The 21,402-nt window shown below is 39.2% G+C and overlaps 1 protein-coding gene across 8 annotated transcripts in view; it reads right to left on the bottom strand.

Moving 5' to 3' along the window:
- LOC127640308 (inositol hexakisphosphate and diphosphoinositol-pentakisphosphate kinase 1-like) overlaps positions 1 to 21,402 on the bottom strand; it is a 50,340-nt gene that overhangs the window by 9,728 nt on the left and 19,210 nt on the right. For 2 of the 8 annotated variants that reach the window (XM_052122765.1, XM_052122766.1), the window contains exons 15-28: positions 21,310 to 21,395; positions 19,547 to 19,903; positions 15,785 to 15,910; positions 10,505 to 10,626; positions 6,864 to 7,046; positions 6,631 to 6,772; positions 5,971 to 6,194; positions 5,754 to 5,881; positions 5,327 to 5,450; positions 5,103 to 5,210; positions 4,905 to 5,021; positions 4,468 to 4,605; positions 3,854 to 3,947; positions 480 to 542 (exon numbers count right to left, since the gene is read on the bottom strand). In XM_052122765.1, coding sequence (XP_051978725.1) covers positions 480 to 542; positions 3,854 to 3,947; positions 4,468 to 4,605; positions 4,905 to 5,021; positions 5,103 to 5,210; positions 5,327 to 5,450; positions 5,754 to 5,881; positions 5,971 to 6,194; positions 6,631 to 6,772; positions 6,864 to 7,046; positions 10,505 to 10,626; positions 15,785 to 15,910; positions 19,547 to 19,903; positions 21,310 to 21,395 — 2,012 coding nt within the window. The remainder of the gene's footprint in view (positions 1 to 479; positions 543 to 3,853; positions 3,948 to 4,467; positions 4,606 to 4,904; positions 5,022 to 5,102; positions 5,211 to 5,326; positions 5,451 to 5,753; positions 5,882 to 5,970; positions 6,195 to 6,630; positions 6,773 to 6,863; positions 7,047 to 10,504; positions 10,627 to 15,784; positions 15,911 to 19,546; positions 19,904 to 21,309; positions 21,396 to 21,402) is intronic. The other 6 variants (XM_052122768.1, XM_052122770.1, XM_052122769.1 and 3 more) reach the window with 4 other exon arrangements.

Here is a 21,402-nt window from a genome sequence, read left to right as displayed (position 1 = left end):
ACACAAAGCTATCATACAGTATTAGAAATGGTGCACAAGTCACATGAACTACTTTTAAAATGCTTGTGGCTTTTTTGTCCTTTTTGATGCTTGACAGTCTCTGGTCCCCATGCACTTTCATTGTATGGAAGAGTGCGGCATGAACATTCTTAAAAACGTCTCCCTTTGTGTTTCAAGGAACACACATTTTTTATTTAAAATGTTTCAATTTTCTTGGATCAGTGCATAATTATTTTCCACACAAATAACAATATATCAGGAGAGATATATTTGGTACACAACCCATGCATCTAATAAATCAGAATGAATTGAAATGGGTGTGCCTTGTGAGAATCCAAAAGTTGGAAGAAAAGCCTCCCACATTATCGAATTAATGAAACAAGTCACAATGGTGCTAAGTTACAAAGACTACGTTTAAAACGGCAGAGGGCATGCAAGGAAAGAGTCAAAAAACATGGACTCAGGAACTCCAAACATACCATTAGTTGGATGCCTGGCATACGACACAGAAAATCTCTTTACTGCTGGCATAGAGAGCAGCTCTGAGGAGATAAAAGAGGCATTTAGAGTTACTGGTGTCATTGCGCTCCTCTACAAACGCTCATGAGCTTTTCCAGAACATGAATTCAGTCTTACTAAAAGCTACCAGGATTTTTATTCCTTGTACCAACATGCAACACCTGGCACACTATGCTATTCCTCCTAAAATCAGCTGTTGTATAAAATGCAGGTAAAAGTAAAAGCGGGGCCAGATGTTGCCCTTCAATATGGGTAGAAAAACACAATAACAACGGATGGTCACAGCAAACTACCAAGCATTTTCAGGGCTAGGATGTCCTTTTAGATGCAACAGCATGACATGGCAGTATTTTTAGTGCCGAGCAATTGTCCATTTCAGAGACACAGTGACACTCTGTGGACAAAAATGTTAATGCTACTAACAAGGCAACTTAGCAGAGGTTAGTGAGAATGTATTCAATAGTAAAAAAATGCAAAACTCAGGCATAATGTATTAGATGGAGATTCTTAAAACTGTCTAGGGAAACTAAGCGTGTATTTTACTGATTTCCAATACATATTTTATAATCATAATATCAGTAGGTCATAGACAATGAGGCTTTAGAGATTGTGGTAAAAGCAATCTTTTAAAAAAAAATTTTTTGCTATGGATATTACGAATTTCAGTAAAATCAAAGTAGATTTTTGAAGCATCAGTAACATTTTGGCATTGGTAAAATGTTAAAATAAGGTTGTTTGTTAACATTAGTTAATGCATTAGTTACATGAACTAACAATTAACAATAATTTTAAAAAGCATTTATAAATGATGGTTAATGTTAATTTATAATTTAAATTGTTTGTTTGAGTTAGTTTAGTATAATGCATTAACAAATGTTAAAATCTACAACGTTTCATTGAAAAAATTATTAGTGTATATAAAAATACATGCTGTAAAATTATTGTTTATTGTTTGTTCATGTTAACCAATGTAGCTAAAATATTAATGAATACAACCTTATTGTAAAGTGTGACCAAGGTATTCCCCTCTGCAATGGTTAATTGTAAAAATCGCAAATTTGAAATTTAAGACCATATGAGCAATTCAAGCTTGAAGTGCATCTGTTTTTATGATCCGCGTCAATAGGGTGGTAGCGCGCCTCAACAAACCTCACATGCAGCGCAGCCACAGAATGAGGACCGCTCACTTAGAAGGAAGCATAACGAAATACAGGAATCTTGAGTCACGCTTTTCAAAGTTCCCACTACTTTTAACTTCACACAGCATGCTAAAAATTCAGCGTTTATGATGCTGAATACCAGTGAGACGCTCCAAATGTGTCTGTCTGAGGTGTAGACATACAGTCTGAGGCATATATTGTACATAGAGCAACAATGACAAATAGCGCAAGAACACATATTGTGGGAACTGGACACATTGACAAATTTTCTGTCAACTGTAGGCTTGTTCCATGATATGTGAATAAAAAAAAAACAATACAGTATTCTGAGCTCTTAAGCCACTTTTTGTATTGTTTAATCATTGCTTTATTCATCTGCCACAATAATGCATATTAAACTGAATTTCAATCTGTATTTTATTTTTATTATAGGCCCTACATATTACATTTATAAACATTTTAATTATTATACATTATGTATATGAATTATCATTATTTGGTGGCCGTTCTCAGCAAATAATGAGGTATGCGATTAATTGTGATTAATTAATCAGCATGTCATGTAATTAATTCTATTAAAAACATTTATCGATTGACAGCCCTATGAAAAATATATCGATACAAGTATCTAAAGTAATGATGAAATATTGTGAATATTGCAACATATCCTTATATGATTTTATCGGCACAGCATCAATTTCAAGTGTTCAGACTATTCTTGCAAGCTAGGAGTTCAGAAGGCAACAGTTATGTGCAGTATGTAGACATTAACTTGATTTGTGGTGTTTTTAAAGGTCAACTAAAGGTCGACTAAAACTATTAAGTACATTTGGTTAAAGGATAGCACACCCAAATATGACAATTCTGACATCATTCAATAAACCTCATTTTCAATCAACCTGCATCTTTATTTCCATTCAATGAAAGTCAAAGGTGAGGCTAGAGGCTAACAATCTGCATATCATCTCCTTTTGTGTTTCAAGAAAAATATGAGGGCGAGTAAATGATGACAAAATGTAATGTAATTGTGGGTGAACAAACCCTTTAAATAGTCAGAAAAACAACACAAATCTCCACTCATGATAGTATTCAGAAAATGGTCTTGAGTGAGACATTAATTGATCTTAAATGGGGTAGAAAAACGAGTTTTGAAGGAACTATTCATGATGGTCTCAGGCAGGTGAGGTAGGTAAAAATCCAGTATTTGTGCGTGTTGGGGACATACCGCCCTGATAAGACAGACTCCGGTGCGAGGAGAGCTTTTTGCGGAGAGGTTGTGTTAGGTCTCTCACGTTGGGGAAAGAGGCACTAAAGAGGCCTGCACACTGGGTGCCGAACGTGGCCTGCACACTGTGGGGTGGAACGTGGGTGTAGGGGGTGGGAAGTTTAGTAGTGGTTAGTCAAGACATGCAGCGTTTTATTTATGGTAGTCAAGCTCATCTGTAGGCACATGGACAACCTTTTCATATGAAGCTGGTGTTCTGCTGAGCAAATAAATATACCATTACAGCCACTGTGCATGTATTGAAATGAGTGAAACATGCAATGCATTTAGTAGGTTTGTGGCCCTCAAAGTCTTAAACACCACACACAAATCCAATTTGGTTTTCATATCCAATCTTTAGGACTGTCTGTTCTAGGTTTATATAAAAAACTAAACTTGTCTCTCTTAACAAAACCAAAGAACAAGGATCCAGCTCTAACTTTGGCCACCAGAGGGCAGTACTGAAAGAGTTGAATTAGTTTAAAGCTTACATTAAAGACATGCCAGATGCAACGTGCACTCTGTTATAAAATAGTAATCCACAAGTCAAGTTTGAGTCTTAAGTAAGGTGTAAACTCATTTGTTGCAATCTCTGAACATTACGCAGCTTAAAACCTGTGAAACAGTCTGCATTGTATCAAGTCGTAAATGTTCTTATGAGACAGAAATAGTACAGACTAGAATAGCATAGAGAGACTCCTGCCAGTAGCTGGAATGGGCTTGCCATGATTTGATCCCTGGTCTATATAAACTTGAGTACGGACCTCAAACTGCGTCATTGGTGTTGTACGGTCAACGGGGCAAGTTCGAGAGAGGGCAATATTTTTCTGAAGAGCCCGATGACAGAGAGTTATATGGCGTGTCTGCTACAGGATAAAAACAAGACAAAAAAATTAAATACAATTCCCACCTAGCCCACTGGGTTTGATCTCAGGGGACTGGCGGGAAGACGAAGGGAACAAACGATATGCCGATCCACGAGAAGCGTTGCTCTCTGAAAGGACCTGCAAGTATAGAAAAACAAAGGCACAGACACAAATACACACACAGACAAAACAAAGGAAAAGATATTTACAGAAAATCAAACATGTTATCTCTGAAGTGCCTCAGTTGTGATAAAAAGAAGAAAAACATTCTTCTTTGAAGATCCCATGAAATCAAAATTGGAGTTTTGTGGCTTTAATTGCATGTTAATTAGCTCTGAACCTATATGCTTGTGTATTCCTAAAATTAACCTACAGCAGATTCATACATTTACAATTTTCAGCCTTTCTCTTCTGGGAATATGGACCAAAAATATTGATGACTCTTGGTCCTTAACTATAGCCTGCTGGCTATTTAAAAAATTTAAAAGGCACGATTCCCAAATTTACAGATTCAATAGGAAATATGTCAACAGAGAAAAGAAAACTGTGCTCTGCAAGCAGATTCATGGAGTCTTTAAATAACAGTTAACAAGAACAGTAAATTACTTATAGCTTAGTAGCGAAGCTTCCCAGCAAAGCCCATAGTTCAGTACCGTACCTCCATAGATCCAGCCTTGCGGTTGCGGATAAGTGGCGACTTCCTCTGAATGCTGATTGGCTCCGATGGTGCGGCTCTGTCTGGCTCGTCTTGGGAAAGGTCCTCGAGACTGCCTTGGTCTGTTTGCTTCTCGTGATTCTGGTACATATGAAATGGGACTGTTGTTGGAAGAGGACCAGCATAAGTAACTGTATATAAATTCCAAAATTTGGCACAGGAATCTGGTTCAAATTATAAATCAATGCCCTCAAGGGCAAGAGAAACATGAGATGTTTGGACACGAGCACAAACATTTGTTTTTCTATCTTAGCGTGAATTTTCCCTCGACAACAGTTGTTTTAATACAGAGGTAATTATATTTTCTAGTAATAATTTTGCCCCCAAACTATAGATAGGTATGCACACACACACACACACACACACATACACACACACACCTCTGAAGAGGCAGGACGGAACCCAAATCCCAACGGGGCATTATCCTCATCCTTGCACCCCTTCACCCCTGGGCTAAAGTGCAGTTCCACATGGAAGCGTTCCTCTGAGGAGGGGTCCTAGAGATACAAATTCACACATGTAAGCAGCGTAGAGGAGGGAGAATTGGGTCCAAAGGGCTGGGTGGGCACATCCTGTACCTTGTTATTGTCCTCATAGAGCATAATTACAATCTGAGTCATATAGTTGAGTTCAGTTACGGCACTGAGGTAGTCCATAGCCTGCTTCCACTGTTCATCTATTTGCTCCTAAATATATATACCCAAATACAGACATACAAACAATCAGTTCCATTTATAAAACATACACTCAGGCACACTTTGCATGCATAATCTTATCTAATCTCTGATTGCCGTTCATTTACGTCTAACAGGCCTCCGTAGCGGAAGATGCTGAGCAGGGAGTGTACGTGACTTTCGCTGGTGAAATAAAGCCGGGTTCGAACGTGCCGACCTGGAGACATCACTCCTCGCGAATACCTGAACCACCAAAAGGGATGAAAGACATAACCTGATCACTCACAGGGGTTCTGTAGGCCACCGGTCAAGCATTGTTCCAGGTTCAATTAACAATTTAAGTGGCTTACTGTTGATTTCCATAAAAAAATATTTCGACTCTAAATAACATTACACATGTTAACATGATTTTAGAATGATTTATTTTATTTTTTTGCCATGTGGGACTCACTAATCCTAATCTATAATAGACTACAGGACAGATAGTATGCAAGATAAGATTTAGACAGAGTTCAGTGCAAGATTTAGGTCTTCTACTTCAGCGCAGAGACTCACAGTGGATGCAGCTTGTTGACAGCCTCGTCCTCATGTGTCCTTTGAAGATCCAGTTGAATCTTCTTCACAAGAGGCAGACAGTACGCGCTAGCGATGTCAAGCTTCTCTGCTTTAGTGATTCCGTACTCCTGTGCAAGTGCAAGCAGTGTGTTAGCATGTAAAGATGAGTAAAAATATGCATATTTTAGTTTAGCTATAGTTTATTACAAACTGTTACCTGAGGTATGATGATGTCTGCAAGTGCTCTCGACAGGTGGAAAAGCTCCAGTGTGTCCTCCAGTCCCAGAGAGCTGTTGTGTTGGGTATCGTACTTAACGCAGTCATAGATATCTGGGATCTTACTGATGTCATAGCGACCATTTTTCATTCGGAAGTCTCGCTCCAGTTTGGACCACCGCTGCAGCATGAGCTCTAGAGTCTCACTGTGGTACAGCTGCAGATCTGAGCATTTATAACCAAAAATAATCTTTAAACTAGGTTTTTACAGTTTACAGAGACATCATGAGTGGTGCTTGCCTGTGCAAAACTCGCCAACATGTTAGGGTGTTCTGGGTGGTTGCTTGCTGGCCTAAGACAAAAGAACCCACTCCTAAATATCCCTAGATATGTGACAGATACTTCTTCAAATGTAAGACTATTGGTCTTTTTCGAATGCCAGGTACATTTTGTAATTTTAATTGCTTGGAAAAGTAATAGCAAAACTCCTTTCAACAAGCTGCACAATTTAAAGTACCATTCATGTCCGTTACACAAACAGTGCAAGACAAGTTACCACCAGAATTTAACACTTAAGGTTAGGGGGTTTGTTCTAATTAAGCAAGCACCACTGATAAGACCAGATAATTGCAGGCAGGGAGATAAAGATGTGTTCACCAACCTGCAGATTTGGGGTCTTCCAGCCTTTTGCAGATCTGACATGTGAGGCTTTGAATGAGGGTGTGAACCTTGTCACAAGTCCTGACAGGATTACTAATTACACCCATGGAGTTGACCAGAGAAGGGCTGCATGTTGGAGCCAGCTTAAGGAGACAGGACACATTTTATGGTAGATTAGCAATGCTGAGATCATTTGTAAATTCTAAAGAAGTTGCAAACTGTGACCTGCATCACCTTCTGGTTGTCTTCCTCACTGAAATCTCTGTTCTTCTGCATGATCTCATGTAATCGAGCTTTGACTCTCTGCTGACAGTCTGTGAGAGAGTCACTGTCGCTATCCAGCAGTCCGTTCATGTTGGCACTCTTCACCATCTGAACGAGGATTGGAGTTAACTCCCCTTCCAGTGCTAAGAGACCCTATGAAGATAAAAATACAAATTTATTGTGGAACTTATCTTAATGCTTATGTCATACTAGTCTATTGTTGCCAGATCTTTGACTAAACGGCACAGTGTTGCAACTTATTCTGGCTAAGAACTGCCGACTTAAACAGAAAGAGACTGTCTGACTGACATGTAATGCAATCTATCACAATTTGGTTTACTTTTCCATGCTGTTTAGGGGTAGGGTTATATGAGATGCTGTATATTATATACCATAATAATACAGAGTACAATAAAATATATATCAGAGCATACAGTTCTGTTTATTTGCCATTACAGGTCACAAAAAGATTTGATGCCACTAACCTTGCAAATTCAATGTTTACTTCAAAATCACTACCTTGTTGGCATGCCTTTTTCCAGACTGACTTACTCACGGAAGAGTGAAAAGTCAGCCACTCAGATTAGAGCTTACTAGTTTGAGAAAGTGTTTTACTAGGTTTGTGTGCAACATGCAACAGACCATCAGTTATGCATTTTGGGGGTCCTAAGCAGATTTTCAAAATTGGGCCCCCCTACCTTCAAGTACACCTACAAATTGTGCAAATAAACAAGTCTATATAGTCTACATGACTATTACAAGTATACATCACATCAGAATCAGCTTTATTGCCAAGTATGCTTACACATACAAGGAATTTGTCTTGGTGACAGGAGCTTCCAGTGTACAACAATACAAAAAACAATACAAAAACAGCAGCAAGACATAGATAATAACAAAAAAAAGAATTATACATATATATACATACATACATACACACAGACACACACCTTCATACACATACACATACACATATTTAGTGCAAATCAAATACAAATCCGTTATATAAAGTACAAAAATACAGCATGTTATGTACAGTGCAATGTACGTAATGGCAGAAGAGGATATGTTGGATAATATAAATAGACTAGACTGTGTATTGCAAAAATTATTGCTCAATGGGGCAATTTAACTGTTTATGAGATGGATAGCCTGAGGGAAAAAACAGTTCCTGTGCCTGACGGTTCTGGTGCTCAGAGCTCTGAAGCGTCGGCCAGAAGGCAACAGTTCAAAAAGGTAGTGAGCTGAGTGAGTGGGATCCAGAGTGCTTGTTAAAGCCTTTTTCCTCACTCTGGAAGTGTATATTTCTTGAAGGGGGGGCAGGGGGCAACCAATAATCCTCTCAGCAGTCCGAACTGTCCTCTGCAGTCTTCTGATGTCTGATTTCATAGCTGCAACAAACCAGACAATTATTGAAGTGCAGAGGACAGACTCAATGACTGCTGAGTAGAACTGTTTCAGCAGCGCCTGTGGCAGGTTGAAATTCCTCAGCTGGTGAGGGAAGTATAACCTCTGCTGGGCCTTTTTCACAATGGAGTCAATGTGTGTCTTCCAATTCAGGTCCTGTGATATGTTAGTGCCCAGGAACTTGAATGACTCCACTGCTGCCACAGTGCTGTTTAGAATGGTGAGGGGGGACAATGTTGGGGTGTTCCTCCTAAAGTCCACAATCATCTCCACCGTTTTGAACGTGTTCAGCTACAGGTTGTTATGATTCCACCAGTGAGCCAGCCGTTCAACCTCCTTTGTGTATGCAGACTCATCGTCATCTCGGATGATGCAGATGACAGTAGTGTTGTCTGCAAACTTCAGGAGCTTGACAGAGGGGTCTTTGGTGATGCAGTCATTGGTGTAGAGGGAGAAGAGTAGTGGGGAGAGCACACATGCCTGGGGTCACCAGTGCTGATTGAACAGGTGCTGGAAGTGAATTTCCCCTGTCTCACAAGCTGCTGCCTGTCCGTCAGAAAGCTGGTAATCCACTGACAGATAGACATGGGAACAGGGAGTTGGTTTAACTTAGTCCAGAGAATAGCTGGGATGATGGTGTTGAAAGCCGAACTGAACTCTACAAAAAGGATCCTTGTATATGTCCCCGGTCTGTCCAGATGTTGCAGAATATGATGCAATCCCATGTTGACTACATCATCCACAGACCTGTTTGCATGATAAGCAAATTGAAGGGGATCTAGAAAGCACAAATGAAGAAGATCACACCCACAAATGACTAAGTATATTTAATACATTTCAGTGCAAAGGAATAAGAAAGAATCAAATTACCAAATTAAGTTGGTACAGAACACTTGCTGCAAATAACACATCTTTCATGGAATAGATAAAGAACTTGAATAACTATTAATAGTGTAGCACTTGTGCGTTTGGTCAGATCAAATCATTTTGATGCTTTGATACTGAACATCTCACTAATAATTTGAAAACACATTTAATGATCTTCATACAATGGATAATGCATATTTATTTAAAAGCATAAAGCTTAAAAATGCTAAACTATCAACTGCAGTTTATCAGAACAGGTATAAATACTTCAGAAATACAAAAAGGAAAGAACACAATTTTTTTAACTAACCAACATAACATATCACATGCACAAATTAATAAATATATTTAATAAAATTCTATGCAAATGAATAAGAAAGAATTAAATTACCAAATTACGGTATGGTACAGAACACTTGCTGTAAATAGTTGCATATGGTAGTTGCATCCCGGTGTATAATAAAACAGTATATAATCTAATAAGTAGGCTATTGTGAAGGAACTTAACTACATCTGGGAAAAATGCACCTAATGTGTCTCATAATGGTACCTTGTCACGCTGTTGTCTTCAAATGGTGAGAGCGGCTTTAGAGAGAGCAGTTTCTTCAGGTCCAGGAAACGTGTTACCGCGACCCTCGTTACGTTGTCCCGTGAGGTGCCGAGCCACTAGAAAAAGCCGGCAACCACACGTTTCATACCGTCAAATGCATGCATGTGCCTGTCCACCCCTTTCTCTGCACTGTCTAACCTTTAGTGATCACGACGAAAATGCCACCTTTATTTTCAGTTATAATCACAGTCCCTTTAGACACTTTATTTAGACCTTTTGTGATCATTTTCATTTAAAATAAGTGGCTTTCTGATGGTGTGTACTGTATGACTTCACTTAAATAGATCGATAAGTGGAAAATACTGAAATATGAAAAAGGTGGACTCGAAACCCAGATCGCCACACAACTTACCAGCTGTCTTACTATTGTCGCCACATCAGATCTTAGGCTGAGGGAGATCAAATTCACATACTTATCTCTCCATATCTTTTCTTCAAAGCATTTACAATGTCTTTAATAGTTTTGACAGGTTCCATCGGACTATTGATATGCATATAGCTGGTCTGTGTGCCCAGTGCTATTTTCACTTATTGCAAATAATTATATGGCTATACTGAACCAGTGGTGGGGCGGGCCTGGTGTCAGCGGGGGCCCTATGTAGCCTCATATGTTGCTTATTAAGCAGGGCCAGCTCTGGATAACAGACTGTAGGCAGTCAGTGTTTGTGCCCTCTGAGGCTGGGACTACTAATATTTACATACCACTGTACACAAAGCACAAACAAACCTTTGCAAATGCTGCCGCAGTCATTTGCACACGGCCCTCATCGGAGGCGTAAATTTTGAGGTCATGGCGGTATGTGCTGTGCAAACGGAGAAGGCCACAACCAGGGAAGCCGGCATAGTCTCCTGCAGAAAAAACAAAGAGAACAAGCCCTTTAAATAGTAACAATAACAAGAACTGTGTTCCAGACACATGTGCAACATATCCTGAAACCAAAGCAAAGGCCCTGAGGACACACACTCACACATTCATTCACACACCTTCCATGGAATAGATAAAGAACTTGAATAACAATTAATATTGTAGCACTTGTGCGTTTGGTCAGCTCAAATTGACATTTTGATGCTTTGATACTCAAAATATCACTAATAATTTGGAAACACATTAAATTATCTTCATATAATAGAAGAAACCATGTTAAACACTAAACATGCAATATGCAGCACTCTTCATGCATTTCGATGCTTTCACACTTCCTGCCTTGACAAGGCTGTTGGTAGATTTGAGAACTGATATAAACAGAAACTAGCACTTCTTTTAATCGACCAAGCAGCCACGATTATAGGCTAATGCAGATAATCTCAAACCGGATAAAAAAAACTGTCGATTAATCAGCACTGCTAATTTATTAGTCTATCAATTTTATTGAAGGTGTCAATCAATATGGCTTTAGGTATGCACAATTCTGTAGCATCTGTGGGATGATCTGTTTATTTTGACATGTATACTGTGCATATAAAGAATATAACATTCCACAATTTCCTTATATGAGCTTCTTAAGGACTGTGAATGACCGATGTCCATTTCATGGAATCTTCAACACAATCTATGGCAAAAGCAAAGCATGGAATGATCTGGTGATGTCCCTCTGATGAGATTAGTTTAATAAGATGGTTGTTATGGTTTTAAATGAAACATGGGGCATACAAGGCATGAACCCAATCTCAAGACCACGCACAAATCCAAAAGCTCTTCTTACCACAATCAGTAGGGGATTCACAGCCAAGAGACCTGCAGCTGTCTAGTTAACAATTCAAGGTAAAACAACAGCACATTAACCAGCGCAAGATGTAACCCTCTGCTAACAGCTGACAGTGACGAAATTAAAATGGCTGTCTTGGCAAGTCTCTCTGAACTCTGGCATTAAATGTGTTAAAACTCAGTAGCAGGAAGTGACACTTACCACAAAACTGGTACAAAATAACAAAGATTGACCATTATTGTTTTTTAATGAACAATACTGATTACTTTTTATAGTCCGATAATCAATAAATGTAAAATTATTGTTTTATTTTTGCTTTTAGGCCCATTAACAACTTAATAATTTATCACTAACCTCTTGTGAACTGCTTTACAAAACTACTATTGCACAGTCTACAAAGAATTAATTCAACTAGTTTTAGTAGCAATACACACTTAAGCCCCTCACCTGATTAATAATTAAAATATTAAGTCTTTAGTGTCCAACTTTATTGGTAAACCCAATGTAAAAGAACTGATAACAGATTAAGTGGAAAATTGAAAATATCGGTAAAAAATATTGGCTAAACTGATAATAGGTTTATCTCTACAAAATAAGGCTTCAATCTCTAAAATCTTTTTTTGTTCTTGTGTCAGTGAAGGGAGGTGCTTAATCTTTAGAAAATGTTCATCCACATCAGGAGGTCAAAATAAATATTGTACGCACTTAGTTTTTTTCCAAAATATATGTTACTTACTTCCTGGGTGTCACAATTGTACTTTTTGGGGGGAACATACTGTGGTAACAGCATTTGTTTTGTTTTTTTGACAATTAAAATAAGTTAATAATTGAAAAAAAAAAAAAAAAATCAATAAACTGAATAACAGTTCATTAAACAGATACAAATTGTTAATGTCAAAATTCTGACACTGTTGTATAATTTTAAATGATTGATAGTTGAGAAGGTGAACACCAAGGGGGTGTTTAAAACAAACTAATTTTTATGCTATGTTGATTTTAGGTTAGATTATATTTTATCTAACAAATCTAATAGTTCTCACCTCAATGAACATGGGATTTGTTCCTTTATGTATTATTCATTTTAAAGCAATGGTATTCCAAAGCGAACAGTGGAAACTGACATGTTAAGTAAGCAAACGTGAAGGAGAATTTTGGCCCCGGGGCAATAATTTAACTAGCATAGAATCCACAGCCTGATTTTATGCTGGTGTACAGAAATAACATGGAGTGAAGCAATATTCCTTCCTCTCTGAGCATGCAAGGACAGTCCTGAATGAACAGGCCTAAGTACCCTGATACCAAGTACCCTGAACAGGCAGGAGGAACAGGTTTCTTGCCCAAAACAATGTGCTTTTCATTGCCTCACTGCCTAAAAACAGCCAAAATGTTTAAGGCAGTATACAGAGCATCCATTCATATATTCACATTTGTGAAAAATCTTTTTAAACAACTGGTTAATGGCATCCAGGGGTGTAAAGTAACGAATTACAAATACTCATGTTACTGTAATTAACTACTTTTCCAAAATAATTTTACTTTTTTAAGTAGTTTAAAAATGGTATACTTTTACTTGAGTACAGTTACAGCACTTAAAATGTACTCAAGTAAAAGTATACCATAGTATAAAGTATATCTGTGTTCACTACATCGCTGTCCTGATTTTATTTTTATCTATCAACATGATTAGCTAGAGAGTGTCTCATGACTCCCATTAAATAAAATCACACGTAAAAACTTGAACAGCAGCTGCAGATCTGGCACCACCTGTAATGGATGTGGAGAATGCCTCAAGCATAGTTTACAGCTGAACATCTCGGCCGCACCTGAAAGGGCTTTTCACAGTGAAAAAGGCCAATTGCTTGATCGTGTCATGTGAATATAACTTGCTCAAGCCAGATATCAGCATTAATCCTGCCTCTAAGTTGAAGAAAAATACATATTTCTGTTTATTAAATTCTGTGTCTATAACGTAGCCTGTAATTTAACTACCTATCACTGAGATTATTGGGCTGCTGTGAGAGATTAATGCAATGTTAACAAAAGGGCTAGGCAATAAAATAATCTAGATGTTTATCTGAAAAAAAAAGATAGAGAGATGTCCTCGATCAAACTTTTGAGTAATTTTCTATATTTAGCCTATGTTTTACATCTATAACAGGGGTGATCATTACATCAATCACGAAAGCAAAAGCACCACTGGTTGGTTGATCAAGATAAAATATAAAAGATTTACTTTTTTTTACTATTTCTTGACGTCTGTAGCTGCATGCTGTTTGATTGACAGGCGGCTAATGTTTGAGCGCTAAATGATCAAATTAATTGTATAATTCCACCAATGCCCGTCTTGGTGAGGACACAATCATCTTATGTCTAAAGTAATTACAAACAGTGGGACAAAAAGCATATTTGCATCAAAATATTTGACTTGAAGTGTGCACGTAACCGAATTGAGCACTGTCTAGTAGGCTATGTCATATAAAGTCTATTAATCAAACAACAATAACAAGGAAACGAGAAAACCACTCACTACTTTTGGCTGAATAACTTTAGTAGCTTTAAAAGTATTCATGTAATAGAATAAAACAGTGACATTTTTAATAATAATATTTTTTGAAAATATTGTTAGTTTTTTAATAATACTGACCCCTGATGTAGAGAGTGTGTTAATTTGGTATAATAAATTAACAGGGAAGTAGAGATGACAAAATAATTTATAATTATGATTAGCCTTTATAATGATAGAAAAGTATTAACATTTGCAAAGCAATACTTCAGCAGGATATTCCACCCGTCACAAACTTAGATACAATAACTAAATCATTGTGGAACATTGTATCTCAAAAGGAGGACAATGTGCCCCCCATGTGCTACTTAAAGAAATAATTCACACAAAATTCTCTTATCATTTACTCACCCTCGTGCCATCTGTCTATGACTTTCTTTCTTGAGAACACAAATAAAGATTTTTAGAAAGATATTTCAGCTCTGTAGGTCCATTCAATGTGAAGGGGTGCCAAAATGTTGACACTCCAAAAAGCACATAAAAGCAGCATAAAAGTAATACATACAACTCCAGTGGTTTCATACATTTAATTAAAATGTTTTAAATGTTGATCTGTTTCTCACCACATCTATCATATTTCTTCTGAAGACATGGATTAAACCACTGGAGGCACATTAGATGCCTGGATTAGACTACTTTTATGCTGATTTATGTGATTTGTGGAGGTTCAATGTTTTAGTACTGATTCACTTTCATTGTATGGACCAAAAGAGCTGAGATAATCTTCTAAAAATCTTAATTTGTGTTCTGTAGAAAGAAAGTCATACACCTCCAAGAAGACTATCCAGGGTGAGTAAATGATGAGAAAATCTTCATTTTTGGGTGAATTATTCCTTTTTAAGCATGATGTGGCCCCTGTACCAAACAACTTTTCCCATTCCTACTTTATCTCCTCTATTGTGCAGGACATGACATGCCAAGTGATCCTGCTTATTTAGCATTCCTTGCCTTGTTTGAACATGTTTTATGCATAACAATAATGCTCTGTCGCCATCAAGGGAAATTTAGACCCAACACATTTGATTTTAATGTAATTGTTTCATACATTACAATTTAAAATAGTAATCAGTGTATTGAAAATAACCTTTTCATCTTTTAATTTCTGTTATAATGTCTCCATTTTATTTTTTGGAATCAGACTCATGTAATGTTTATCATAGATTAGTGATGTATTTTAAAAGTTGGCATACAGTGTTCATTATAATGGGGCATATGTTTTGCAACTCAGTACTCAATACTCATAAGTACTTTTAAATGAGCTACTATTTTACTCTAACTTGAGTAGTTTTTAGGACAGCTTATTTTACTCTACTCACACTAAATTATTTGGGAAATAACAGTACTTCAACTTGAGTATGATATTTCAGTACTCTTTCAACCCCTGATGACATCTCAGATTTCTCTAATTTGTGCTTTGTTCACACTGTACAAATTAGATTTGCTTCTCATATCAAAGTTTTTTAAATGACTGCCCGTCATTTTGCAAAAGAGAAAAACTGTTTGTTCAGATTGTGTAGTCAATATCCTGTGTCTCTACATTGGTCACTATAGTAATGACATTGTCACTTGTTCATACAACACCAGAGGACATAAAAAAATCACATATGTTACTAAAAGGATTTCAGTCGCATATACCTGTGTGAACAAAGTCTAATTTAGTCAATAAAACATGGTTAGTCATGCATTCTGGCTATCACTTCTTCAATTATGTGCAAAATGTGCAGGTGTGGGGTTATACCTTGTCCTCCAGGGTACATGCAACGGAAGGCTCGTCCAAGCTCCTCAGCTTGAACTCTACCTGCAGGGGTCAGCTCACCTCCCCACTTCAGCACTAGGAGCAGAGATGGGCCCTCCTTTAAAGAGTCTGACACAGGTATAGAGAGAAACTTAACCTGTAGTCATATAACAGAATGTATACTTAAATCTTGCATACAGTACATGTCAGATCATATATCAACAAAAAGTATTTTCATGCATTACAGGCACTCTTGTCTCAGTGACAAAATAATAACTAGAGGGGAGCAAACAAATGCATCATGCATTGTAGTGCACCAATCTGACAACATAAATTCAATTAGAAAGAACTTAATTAGTGATTATAATTACTATACTAACACCCAATGTATTATGTTTTCATTTCGTATCCAAAATACAATTCTGGACCTATTTTCAGACCTATTTTAAATCCAGATCCTTGATCTACATCTACAGTGAAAGCATTTGATTGATTGTCCATCCAGTTATATTTGTGTCATCGACATATTTTTGCAAATAATTATGAATCAAACTAAAATAATGCAATTGAATCAAACCAAATCCTGAACAAATTTCAACATTTTATGATGCATCACATCATTGTGGTGGTGGGAGTGTGGTTGAGCACCAGTTTGTGAATGGAGAGCGAGTTCGGGAGATGGGAGTGGTAAGGATTCTCATCTGGAGGGAATTATTTCTAACAGCTGTTCCTATTGCAGTTAGAGCTCAAGAGGAATAAGAGGTAGCTAGAAGCCAGAGGAAGTGATCCACATATAATGCCGGACCACATAGTGTGAAGTTTATATATGCCAGGCTGAAGAGCAGCTGTTTACCAGTTCGCTGAAAAATGTATGAAAAAAAAAATATGATACTATAAGCTCACGTGGTCCGCCGAACTGACTCCTGCTTCCTCCTTGCCACACAACAAGAAACCTGTTACAATGGTGCCAAAACCCGGGACTTTGGAAGGAAGGATACGTTGTCGTGGAGGCCTTGCCACTGGCCGAAGTCATCAAGACCCTCTCCGGCATCCACCAGGTTCAACACCATGCCCTGCTTGAGCTATGCATGGAACAGGAGCTTCAAGTTACTGGTCCAGTGTCAAGCAGTCGACCGGCAGGTGTTACGAAGCATAGTACACCAGGAGGGGTCTTTCGCCATGACCCAAGCCGTGACCAATGTCACTCCCCAAAGATGAGAGCATAACATGACTCGGAGGTCTACACTGAGCTGTTCGAGCAACTGGCCGAGGCGTGTAAGTGGCCGAACATTCAGTGGGAGGTCCGCCTTCTGCCGCTGCTGACTAGAGAAGCCCAACTCGCAGCTCAACACCTCTTAGTCGTCAGCCTCCTGGAGTACAAGGATCTGAAGACAGCCATCTTGCAGTGGGTCAGCCACAGCCCGGAGCAGCATTGCCAGTGCTTCCACTTGCTGATGCTTGGTGAGCATGGCCACCCGTTCGCCTTCTCTCAACAGCTTTGATGACTCAGGAGGTGGCTGCTGGATGGACAACATGATGTGGAGACTGTAGTCGATCTGGTGGTAATGGAGCAATTTGTTACCCAGTTACAGAGTGGGAATGGCGGAATGTGTCCAGTGCCACAGCCCGGTGTCGTTGAGGAGGCAGTTCAGCTGGCAAAAGACCATATGATGGTGTATCGGCGGGTCGTTGAGCCCGGCTTCTTTCTCTCTCTCTCTCTCTCTCTCTCTCTCTCTCACTCTCTCTCTCCCTTCACCCCTCCTTCCTTCCAATCCCCTTCTTCCCGTCCTGTTTCTAGTCCACGGAAATGGGAAGTCCCCACTCCCAAACCCAGCTAGCCCAGCTCTCCAATTCCTTCAGTCCCTCTACGCTCTTTTCCCAGGTGGATGAATTTTCTGCCGTAGGTGCAGGCATAAAGCCTGGGCTGGTCTGTTGGAGCTGCAGAGAACCTGGGCATATCCAGGACTGATGCCCAGTGATGGATGTGGAGGTATCCTCAGGCCGCCCCTGATCGAACTGGAATGTACCAGATACCTGTGAGTACTAGGGGGGTGCATACCAAGCCTTGGTGGATTCAAACCTCAATTCACCAAAGCTTGGTCCAATACGAGGCTTTGAATACAAGCCAGCGGATAAAGGTAAGGTGTGTGCGAGGGGAAATTCATGATTATCCATTAGTGATGGTCATTATTCAATTTCAGGGCCAAAAGCATAGTGTTGAGGCTGTGGTTATTTCCCGCCTCTCCCATCCACTAATTTTGGGTACGAATTGGCTGGCATTTACTACTTGATTGAGGGATATTTGTGTGGATGGATCCTGTAACAAAGTAGCTTGGTGTGTGGTTTGCGATTTGCTGGGGAGGCAGAGCCGGGGCTGTTTGCGTTAGCTCCGCATTAGGATGACATTTTATTCCAGACAGCTCATTTTAATTTGAGGGCAGTCACTTAAGGTAGGAAAAGACACTGAACCATCTAATTGCTCATTTCTATTGCCCGGGCATTCATAGGGATGTTCGCAGATGGTGTGCGGCATGCCGTGAATGTCAGCTGGTGAATCTGCCAACCACCCCAAGAGCGCCAGGCTCAAGAACGTCAAAGCTGGCGGTATAATAGGGGAACTTGGCTATGCTAATTTACACCAGGAGATAAAGTTATTGTATTACTCCCCACATCGAGCTCTAAATTACTCGCCAAGTGGCAATGGCCCTTTGAGATAACACTACGAGTAGGGGTTAAACGAACGGATAGAGGTGGAGCAAATCAGATTTACCACATCACTCTCCACATAAAAACATGATGAGAGGCAGGCCCTGTGACTTTGGCAATGGTGATTCCAGAGAGGGTGTAGCTCGGACCGGATGTGAACTTAAAAGCCACATATCGAATCCCCCAGTCACTTTCGGAGACCACCTCTCTGTCACAAGTCACAGAGGTTGCCAGGTGGCAAGAAGAATTCTCTGACATGTTCTCGCCTCTTCCCGGTCAAACGAATCTCATAGAGCACCATATCGAAATGACCCCAGGTGTAGTGGTACGCAGTCATCACTACCAATTACCGAGCACAAAAAAAAGTGGTTCGGAAGAATTAAAGGCCATGCTAGATATGGTGGTAATAGAAGAATTCCACAGTGACTGGGTAAGCTCGGTGGTTGTGGTTCCAAATAGTGACAGTTCGGTCTGGTTCTGTGTGGATTATATAAAAGTCAGTGCGGGTCTAAATTTGTTGCATACCCAATGCCCCGGATTAATGAAATGCTCGATTGGATAGGTGCAGCTCGCTATTATTCGACATTGGATTTAACAAAGGGATATTGGCAGAACCCCTTAACTCCCATGTCCTGTGAAAAGATGGCATTTTCCACACTGTTCAGATTACACCAATTCATGACAATTCCATTAGTTTTTTTCGGGGCCCAACTACATTTCAGCGACTCAAACTGCATGCTGCATACGCCGCTGCCTGGATGACATCATTATTTACAGTAATGATTGGCAGCGGCACTTGCAGCATCTGAGGGCATTGAGATGAGTGGAACTCACGACAATCCCAAAGAAGTGTGCAATTGGGTGGGTAGAAGTAAGGTATCTGGGCTTCCACTTCGGACATGGGCAGGTGCAGCCCTAAATTTATAAAAAAGCAGTGATTGCAGCCTGCCTGAGACCAAAGTCCAAAAAGGAGGTGAGACAGTTCCTGGGGCTGGCTGGCTATAATCATAGGGTTGTGCCTAATTATTCGACTGTCACTAGCCCGATGACTGATCTTACTAAAAATGGAGCTCCAGAACCGGTCCAGTGGACGGAACTGTGCCAACAGGCTTTTCAGCAGAACTTTGTGGTGGGCCACTCTTACACTCTCTTGATTTTCTCTCCCTTTTGTTTTAAAGACCGACACGTCAGACAGGGGGTTGGGGGCCGTGTTGTCCCAGGTGGTCGTGGGGGAGGAGTGTCCGATACTGTACATCAGCAGGAAACTCTCTGTGAGAGAGATGAATACAGCACCATCAAGGAGTGTCTGGCCATCAAGTGGGCGGTTCTGACCCTTCAGTACTACCTCTTGGGGTACACGACAAGGCTGTCCTCTCTCCCTTTTATTGCTCCATCTTGCCCTGGAAACATTAGCAGCTGCAATAAGAAAAGAGATGATTTTCCTGGAATTGTAGCAGGAGGTGTGGTGCATAAACTACTTTATGCGGATGATATATTATTATTTGTCTATATGCCAAGCCTCCATAAAATTATTCATTCTTTCTCCAAATTTTCAGGATACAGGGTGAATTGGTCTAAATCGGAAGCTCTTGCTCTGACAGCATATTGCCCTGTCACAGCTTTCCAACCTGGTGCCTTTCAATGGCCCAAGCAAGGCAATAGGTATTTAGGCATTTTACTTCCAGCAAATTTGAGAGATTTAGTTAATTTTGACCCATTAATGACAAGGTTCTCGTGTGATGTGGATAGATGGGTTGCACTACATTTGTATATGGCAGGGAAGGTCAATGTTATAAAAATGAATTGTATCCCCAAATTCAATTATCTACTACAGGCTCTCCCTCTAGAAGTTTCTCTTTCTTATTTTAAACAATTTGATAGAATATATAAGTCCATTATTTGGAATGGTAAATTACCTCGGTTGCATTTCAGCAAGTTGCATAGACCAATTGACAAAGGAGGTTTAGGCCTCCCCAATTTTGTTTTTGCTATGCTTTTAATCTTAGACACATAGCCATTGGTCTCTTCCACCAGAGAGAGCCCCTTCTTGGTACTACATTAAACAAGTGGTTCTTGTCATAATAGTGGTGTTTTTCTTTTGATGTTGGAGCAAACGGGTAAGAAAAAATTATATTTGGTGTGGTCTCCCATTCACCGCTATCAAAGTTTTTCCTGCAATAGTTTAATTTGACATTCCAAAACCTGGAAGTGTGAAAATGGTCAATTGCATGCCATCTTTCCTACTTAATGTGCCATCTCAACAAGTAAGCTAATAAAATAATTTCAACACAAATAAATATTTTACATGCATTTATTCATTTATCTGGTAAGTAGTCTTGTAATAAGCTGGATAGTAATAAGCTGGATAATATGTCCAGAAGTCAGTAGGTCATTATAAAAAATTAAAAAAACACTAACAGAACTCTGATGCAAACCAGAGGTGGAATTAAGCTGTTCAGCAATTGACTGTATTTATTTTCATATAATTACATAACTTTAATGCAAATCAGTGATTCATGTCCATTTATTTATTTACAGCGTTTGACAAGTAGTCTTGTAATAAGCTGAATCATGAGGGGATAGGGGGTCATTTTCACAAAATAAACACCAAAAGAACTCCGATGCAAAACAGAGGTAGAATTCAAGTGTTCAGCGATTTCTTTCTTTTCACATAATTTCAACGTCCACTTATTTATTTATCTGGCAATTTACTGTGTAATTAGCCAGATAATGCACAGTCAGAATGTTAATGTATAGAGCCTTATTGCAAAGTTTTACCATATTTTCTTTACATTATGCATTTCTAAACATACTGTATATACCTTCCTCTTCACTTGATGCTTTGGGCTGTCCGTTTGGCAGATAAGTCAACTGCACTTTTCTGTTGATCCCTGAGAAATGGCCGTACCTGAAAG

The sequence above is a fragment of the Xyrauchen texanus genome, chromosome 49 (genome assembly GCF_025860055.1).
Source record: "Xyrauchen texanus isolate HMW12.3.18 chromosome 49, RBS_HiC_50CHRs, whole genome shotgun sequence".
NCBI lineage: Eukaryota > Metazoa > Chordata > Actinopteri > Cypriniformes > Catostomidae > Xyrauchen > Xyrauchen texanus.
The sequence above is the reverse complement of the archived record's forward strand: the minus strand, read 5'-3'. Positions and strand labels throughout refer to the sequence as shown.